Source organism: Limulus polyphemus, unplaced genomic scaffold (assembly GCF_000517525.1).
Source record: "Limulus polyphemus unplaced genomic scaffold, Limulus_polyphemus-2.1.2 Scaffold48, whole genome shotgun sequence".
NCBI classification, from domain to species: domain Eukaryota; kingdom Metazoa; phylum Arthropoda; class Merostomata; order Xiphosura; family Limulidae; genus Limulus; species Limulus polyphemus.
This window is the reverse complement of record NW_013665658.1, coordinates 1,167,276-1,176,089: the sequence shown is the minus strand read 5'-3', so window position 1 is coordinate 1,176,089 and position 8,814 is coordinate 1,167,276. Positions and strand designations below refer to the sequence as shown.

At 33.3% G+C, this 8,814-nt stretch overlaps 1 protein-coding gene across 1 annotated transcript in view; it reads right to left on the bottom strand.

Moving 5' to 3' along the window:
• The window catches only part of LOC106462827 (latrophilin-like protein 1), a 29,992-nt gene extending 21,178 nt beyond the window's left edge, over window positions 1-8,814 (bottom strand). Inside the window, exons 1-4 of the mRNA XM_013922793.2 lie at window positions 8,763-8,814; window positions 5,016-5,127; window positions 3,582-3,688; window positions 245-347 (exon numbers count right to left, since the gene is read on the bottom strand). Of these exons, the coding sequence (XP_013778247.2) occupies window positions 245-347; window positions 3,582-3,649 (171 nt within the window). The 5' untranslated portion in view covers window positions 3,650-3,688; window positions 5,016-5,127; window positions 8,763-8,814. The remainder of the gene's footprint in view (window positions 1-244; window positions 348-3,581; window positions 3,689-5,015; window positions 5,128-8,762) is intronic.

Genomic DNA, 8,814 nt, shown 5'->3' with positions numbered 1-8,814 from the left:
AAAATTAGAGCGGTTCCGAAGTTAGATTTAATTAACCCGAGAAAATTAGAGCGGTTCCGAAGTTAGATTTAATTAACCCGAGAAAATTAGAGCGGTTCCGAAGTTAGATTTAATTAACCCGAGAAAATTAGAGCGGTTCCGAAGTTAGATTTAATTAACCCGAGAAAATTAGAGCGGTTCCGAAGTTAGATTTAATTAACCCGAGAAAATTAGAGCGGTTCCGAAGTTAGATAGTCTGCCTTACCTCGTCATCCGTGGCGGTAATTCCAAACAAGATAATTATTTGGTTGGCAGCGACTGCTATCAGGATATTAACTATTACTGTAGGAAGTCCTGGCCGTTCGTTCCTAAAGGAAATCCAAAAGACTAAAACTGAACAGGAAACGTTTACATGATATCTGAATCAATCTGTGTCTATCTTTCAGATCTTTCAATCTACTTAATTAAAACCGATCCTTTCCTTAATATATAGCAAATGTCTGTGGATTTTTTTTATCGTTATCAAGATATGAAGCGACTGTTTATTAGTGTGTATAATTAAATCAAAATGTTAGCTTCTGTATCTTACTATGTGTGTGTAGTTGAGATTATAAGCTTTACATAAGACAGGAGAGTGAAACGTTACTTCACATATGACACTAGGGTGAAACGTTACTTCACATATGACACTAGGGTGAAACGTTACTTCACGTATGACACTAGGGTGAAACGTTACTTCACGTATGACACTAGGGTGAAACGTTACTTCACGTATGACACTAGGGTGAAACGTTACTTCACATATGACACTAGGGTGAAACGTTACTCAGTATTTAAAGTACGGCCAATTCATGCAATATAGAACCAATGTGACATGGTATAACAAACCACGTTATTGTGTTCCAATTAAAGGTATCTCCAAGTAAAACTAAAAAAGTAAGTGGCTTATATTTTTATTTTTTTTCGTAAGTGTCTATAAATAGATAAGTTTTTTGTTTTTTTGCTTAAAAAAAACAAAACGGGGAGATTTACAGGAAGAAATTATGGATCCTTTCTTTATTGTTGACTTTTACGACAATCTTCTCTTCATCTTTGATACTATTTGACAACACTACTTTTCCTGTCAGGTCTTTGCTCGTGTGATACGTGTTTTAATGTTACTAGCGAAACTGCCAGCACGAGGCGCGGCGTTTGTTCAGATTTCTTAATGGAACCGGTGTGCGTTTGTTTCATTTGTTAGCATTAAGGCAGTAAGTAACAAAGTATGAGACATCAGATGACTGTAAACGTCATAAAAATCGGAAAATTAGTGAAGTGAAGGGTTTAAGGATTGTTGTGGGATATGTCCAAGAACTCTTGAAAGTTCTATGGTTATCAAAGTCGGAAAGTTGGACAATTTGTCGTTACTGTCATGCAGAGACACAAACCGTTTTACAGTAGAGGATGGTTAATAAAACTTTTTACGTCTATGACGTTTTAGGTTAAGTTATCCGTTTGATACCTATAATATAACTGATGGCAGTTTTACACAACGTCTATTACGCACTTACTATTACTAACATCTCATCAAAACCAGCTGCCTGCATAGATCAGACATAAAACCTAACCTAGTAAAAAACGAAGATAATTTGTTGTATCAGTAAAACCAGGATTATACAATGTCAAATGTTCTTTTTATAATGGTTAGAATGCACTGATTTATCACTTTGATACCAACTTGATTACTGATATTTTCGGCCATAATCCCAATAATATCTCATGAAGTTCGATTATTTTAGGGTATATGGGTTAGTCTTCGATCTATAAACTAGGCTGACAATACAGAATGATTATCATACTAAAATATATGTAAAATAAAAATGAAGAACAATAAAGATAAATAAATTACATACAATAAACATTTAATGAAACTAATATTATAAATCACTAACAAGATACATAAAAACTAGTTGTACTAGATGCATTATCAGTTATTCCCTGTCTGTTGGTTCACTGCAAAAACAGCCATTTCAGGATATAGCAAAATAAATATCCAGTAATTTCGTAAGTAAAGAAAAGTGAGATGTTACAATCGTCGCCACTCCAGCGTAAACATTACACAGAACATTACCATCGTTTCATGTTATTCTAGTACAAAATGAGAAACCCGATAACCAGTGTCCTTCTTCAGGAGAGAACTGGGAATGAATAGCAAGTGTTAGTGTGAAACTTGGTGAGGTAATTTTCAGTTAAATCATCGGTACTTCAAGATGATCAATGTTAGTTTAATTAGGTTAGATCAGAAATAACATAAAATAGACTTCTCTTATGTAGAAATAACTAACATGAATGTCAAGAAAACAGCCAAGTTTTTATCTGCAAAGGAACTGATCAAAGATCGAAACTAGTGGTTCTGAAACATGGTTAGTCTCGGCAAAGCTTGACAGCATTCATAGGGGCAATCCAACTGGCTTCTTTCACTTTTCTACTTGGTTTAGTTTTCAACCCACTTTCATTGTGTTATTGATAGAACGGTTAGACAACAGGATGGTCTTATTTTTACGTTAATAGAATATTATTTTTTCAGTATACTGATGGTTGTATTTTTTATACTGGATTTGGTAGATGTTGTATGTTGTGAAAGGAATCTTTTTATTAATGTTAAAGTGGTGTTGATCTTGTTTCTTGGAGGTAGAGTCGCCTGTTTTCATGAACTTTCAGATTTTATAGGCTTTGCTAAAGGGATGATAATCTAACTGAGTAGGAGCGTAATTAACTTTAGCATAAATCAGGATATCTTTAAGAGTTTTGTCTTTTTAGAAGAAAGAACGGTTGTTTCAGGAAAAAAATATTTTAAATCACTTTTGAATTGAGATTCAACTGACTTTTTTGCTAGAATACGCGAGATCTTGACGAGCTTAAAGCGATAAGCGACAAAGAGATGATTTTGTTTGTAATTCTCTCCTACTGGGTGTTTCAGCACAGTTTCTCATTGTTATGCTTTTTAAATCTGCTCTGAATTCCGGAACATTTTTAATCTCTTTCCTTCGTGGTTTGTTTTAGAGCTTCTGTGTGTTTGCTGAAAAAATTGTTTAATCATAGCACTGCCATTTGATCGCGTGTATTTAATCATAGCACTGACATTTGATCGCGTGTATTTAATCACAGCTTTGAAATTTGATCGCGTGTATTTAATCATAGCACTGACATTTGATCACATGTATTTAATAATATCACTGACATTTGATCACGTGTATTTAATCAGAGCTTTGAAACTTGATCACATGTATTTAATCAGAGCTTTGAAACTTGATCATGTGTACCTAATCACAGCAATATATATATATATTATTTTGAATCTATTTCTATGTTCTCCTTGTTATCAGGGATAACTATGTCTAAACTGAGTTATTGTGGTTACGAATTGTTCACTTGAAGTACTCTCGTTATCAGAAACAGCTACCCCTGAACTGAGTTCCAGTAAATGTGTTCCTTTCACCTGAAGTACACTCGTTAACAAAGATAACTACAACTAAACTGAGTTCTAGTGGGTGTTTTCTTCACTCACTTGAAGTACTCTCGTTATCAGAGATAAATATAGTTAAACCGAGTTCTTATCTCACCTGAAGTAAAACGGAGTTGTGCCAAAAGTAAGGATTACGGCCAGCAAGCACACAACACAGCCTGTCATTACAGCAGGTCCAAGCTTCTGTACTTCAGTCCACGATCCCTGTAGTATATTAAACAACACCTGAACTACTAATCCAACAAAAACCTTGCCTTATGCTACCTTATTCCTACCTTTCTTCATCGTTCATGATTTAGAATTACGTTCACTTGTACGCTAAAACTGATGATTGTTCTTGAGAGTTTTGTAAAGTACGAGGAGTTATCATAAGTAGGAGTTACGAAAAGAAAGTCGATACGCCAAAATATCTCTGACATGAAACTAGTTACAAATTTCCATTATATATATATATATATATATATGAAGCTACAAATTACTATTATATTTATATATATGTGTGTGAAGCTATAAATTACTATTATATATATATATATGTAAAGAAACTGGACAGAGAGACAGACAGCAGCATTTAAAACCAAATGGCAGGACGGGAGATTATTTTTGTTTAATTTAAGACCAAAGTTACATCATAGGCTATTTATGCTATGCCCACTAGGAGTACTGAAAAGCAATTTTCAGCATTATAAGCTTACCTTTGACCCACTTTGGAACAACAAGTGAGAGTCTTCATACCAAAATATAAAGCAATCGCAATGAACGTCGAGTTCAAATCAATACAAAAGAGAAACAAATAAATAAGACCATTTTTAATTTTTTACCGTTGCAATCCGGGTTTTATCCCCTTCTGCTACAGTTTCTGAATTCATAATATTATTACGTTAAATTTTGCTGTACAATCTCGAAACCAGACGTGCATCTCGTCTTCAAGTATGCAGCTAATGACTTGGAAATCTTAATGACTCATGCTCTTTTTTAAAATTGTTTTTGTTTTGGATATTTTCAGTTAATCCACGAACGGTTGGAAAATAAGAATGCCTTTGATTCTTGAATATTAGTTGGTTTTCAAGTCTTAGTTAAGCCTAAATAGTAAAGATTAATGAATCAATAAACAAAATGTTATTATTAATTGTAGTGCATTCCTTCTTTTTCCCTACATACTGTAAAGTGTAAAGAAATACTTACATTTTCCTACAACATAATTCACTCAATGCTTATCCTAAGTATCGTGTACTAAATCAACTCTTTTGTGTTTAGGTAGTCAATTACCAAAAGTTATCTTTGCTGTGTTGTAACAAACGAATCCTGGAAGTCAAAATGGCCCTGCTGATTTTATGTAAATTACTTTTATAAAAAGAGAAAATAGAAAACTGGTACATAATCAGGCTTAACAAATTACATTAGCTTCAACACATTAAAACTTGAAAAATAACAGCTAACGCTTTTTTCTTACTTCTCTGTCTATCTCTCTCTATTTTGAACTCTTAATGAAAGAAATAGAAATCAATGGAGAGTAAGAAACGAAACTCACCACAAAACGGAGTTTCCTGGCAATAACAGCAAGTATCGAACTTTGAGAACATCTGCATGTTATATTTGGACCTTCTTGTTCTCTTATCCAACATGGTCCTGTCAACCACTCGCTAAAATATTGATATGTTGCAGTTTCAGTTACATGAAAATTATAAACTTAAACATAAATTAAAACTAGCTGAGATAGTCATAATGTGAGTTAAAATTACAGACTCAATACTAGCTGATATAGTCACAGGGTGGCATTAAATTACAGACTCAATATTAGTTGAGATAGTCATAATGTGACTTAAACTAACAAACTTTAGACTAGCTAAAATAGTTACAGTGTGACATTAAATTACAGACTACAGACTAGCTGAGATAGTCACAGTGTGACATTAGATTACAAACTCAAGGCTAGCGAAGATAGTCATAGTTAAACAAATTACAGACTAAAGACTAGCTGAGGTAGTCATAGTGTGACATTAAATTACAGAATAAAGACTAGCTGAGATAGTCATAGTGTGACACTAAATTAGAGACTAAAGACTAGCTGAGATAGTCATAGTGTGACACTAAATTAGAGACTAAAGACTAGCTGAGATAGTCATAGTGTGACATAAAATTACAGACTAAAGACTAGCTGAGATAGTCATAGTGTGACACTGAATTACAGACTAAAGACTAGCTGAATAGTCATAGTGTGACATAGAATTACAGGAAACAAAATGTTTGTAAAACAGAGGACTGGGGACAGTATGGGATTCCGAAACTACAGCTCTACCCAATCCACAGCAACATGCTTTCGTCTGCAAAGTTAGTGAACCTCAACTGCACTTTGATGGTCACGGTAAAAACTGTCAGTCCTATCTCGTCTACTAATATGTTACTTTATTCTTGCCATACAGAGACAATGAACCACACCGCTACTTATTTCGGCTTACTTAGGCCTATGTGTGTTATCGATTTCAGAAACGTACCTCTGAAAAAAATCCTAGCAACATCCATGTATGAAAAAATTACTACCTTATCCAAATAGTCCTTGTCATGAAGCTGGGCATATCTCATGGTACGCTAAAAACTTAACAAACAATGATTGGAGGTTCATGAAACTTCACAAGTTTTCAAGAGAAAGATGGAAAAAAAAGGACCTGGAATCACAGCAGTCCCCTTCTTTCACATAACTATTAAATCCCTCGTTGCCTTTGATTTGTGAAAACATGGCATTGTAAATCGATATCCACGTGGAAGGTATGTAGAATGTTTGTCAAGATTTGTGTCATTTCTGTGCTCCACAGAAGTTGATTATAATGGTAATTGCAGTGTTGGTTAATAGTACATAAATATAATAAACATTTTGAAATTTTATAAAGACATGTAGGGATTGACATATACATAACCTAACTAGCTATAGTTATATAGAAAGTTTAACGCTACAAAAAGTATTGAAACAAGAAATTCAGAACTACAAAAACTGAATTAGTTATGCAACGAATTTGTTGACATGTGTTTATTTTTAATACGAAAGTTGTTTAGATTAACTTTGTATTTAAAAATATGCGTAACTTATAGTGTTGGATATGTATTGCGTGTAACGAATTTGCTATATATTTATTTTAATGACAACATTTTTTGGATTGAGTTTACATTTAAAAACGTGCCTAGCTTACAGTGTTAGTTATATACTGCGAAACTCCCGCCAATTCTCCAAGGTTGTAGAATATCCGTGAACGTAAGAATCGACAATATATCCACTTCCGTAACCGGTTAAATATAGTTCAGTATTGTTGTCCGAACTATCGAGAAAAACCTTTCCAGTGCCTATAAAAGTAGCCAAGGCGATGCGCCAAAAAAGAGAGAGTTTAAAAGTTGGCTAGGAACCTGCTATGACCGAATATGCTATAAATCGTGATTTTGCTAACCCTTATCAACCGGATAATTTACGACATTTGACCAAGAAACAGTTATAAATTTCGAACGTCGGTGTATTCTCATCGAACGTTAGTATCTTTCCGAAAGTATTACTGAATTCTCATCGGACATTAGTGGTTTTATTATCTTACTTCGATGGTCCAACAATTCAGTGTCTGACAAAGCTAGCTAGCTTCTCGGCAATTGTACGTACATCGACTTCAAGTTAACTCGCTGGATATAAAGCTGATAGAACTAGAACTCTGAACTAGAAAGAATATTCTACGTTGTTCGTAAGTTAGTGAAATTGTTGTTTATAAAACTTTGTTTGTGGTAATTATTCGTAATAATTGTAGTTGTAACTTGTACTGTTGTATATATATTAAAAGATATTTGTGTGAAAAACGAAAACGGTGTGCGTCAATCTTGTTGGCAAATAGCGTAAATTAACTAAAATATCGGCTTCGAACTATTTCAAATTTGCAATACGTAACAGTTAAAATATTAAAATATTTATCCCCACTTTGACACATTGCCGTAATTAAGTTAAGCTGAGTCAAAGTAGGGATAATTTTTATTTTATTTTATATAACTCAACTTTTGTAGTTTTGACTTTCTTGTTTGATAAGTCTTTGTAGCATTAAAACTTTCTATGTTACTACAGCTAGTTAGGATACATATACGTGTCGATTCCTACTTGATTTTATAAAATATTTTTTTATTATACTTGTCTGTTTCATTTTAATTAGTTATATTTTTGTGCGCCAGCAATACCAAGCGTGTGGCACGTGTAGACCCGATTCGATTTTTTCAGGATCTTTACCAACCTGCCCTCAAATCTAAGTATATGCCCAAAATAGCGCATCGTCCTTTATATATATGAATACTAGTATTCTTTTCTGTACAAGAAAGGAATCATTGGGACCCCAGGCGGAAGAGTTCTGTGAAATAATTAGACCGATAAGTGTCGTCATTTTTCTGTACTCTTATCAGGAAAAGACACCTACTTACTTAGATGAAAATTCGTTCAGACATTTTAAAGGTGGTTTTAAACAGGCGATTTTTATAGCCGCCTTTTTGTTCCATCATGATCCCTACAGTTAAGTACTACCGTACTTAACGATAACCACGATTATGAGTCTGAGCATGATCGACATTTCTTGGAACGTCGGTAATTTTAAATACGTTTAACTTCAGGGTTAACAGTTGATTTCAATTTGACCTTTAAATGATGAAAAACTGTTTTTTACTACATTTCAGCTTTTCATCTTCGACTCGACATTAAATTTATGTCACAGTTTTATCTATATTTGCTAAATTTAATAATCTCGAATAGTTTTCCAACATCTTACCCTTCTATAGTTTTGAGACAAAATATAGCTATGAACTATACAAATTGTCTAAAGTATTAAAATACAAACTTGTGAGATATAATAAGGAATATAACATGTACCTTTATTAGGAGTAACGAGGCTTCTAAATTCTAAACTTAGTAAGAAACTAATTTTGAACACCCGACCTTCTGAGACATATTGAAATATTTTAACACCCAACTTTCTCTTTCACATTAAAACGTTAACGCCAAGCTTTCTTTAAAATTGTTGACAGATACAAATATATGTTTAAATGAACTCGATATGAAACAATGTACTTTTATTCCTTTTAGAGATAAGTTAAAATTTTATGAATGAATAACTTCGAACACTTATTATATTAGGAACAAGACGCACATAACTCATGCATACTTAGTAAACAACTTAATAAAACCTATAATTGGTGGATATTTTTGTTTGTAATTAAATGATTTGTCTGCAGTATGAAACGCTAAACTTGAAGGGTAAAGAGAACTTACTTGGTTAAGTTTGAAATTGAAGAGCATGCTAAGATATATCCTTCTGGAACTC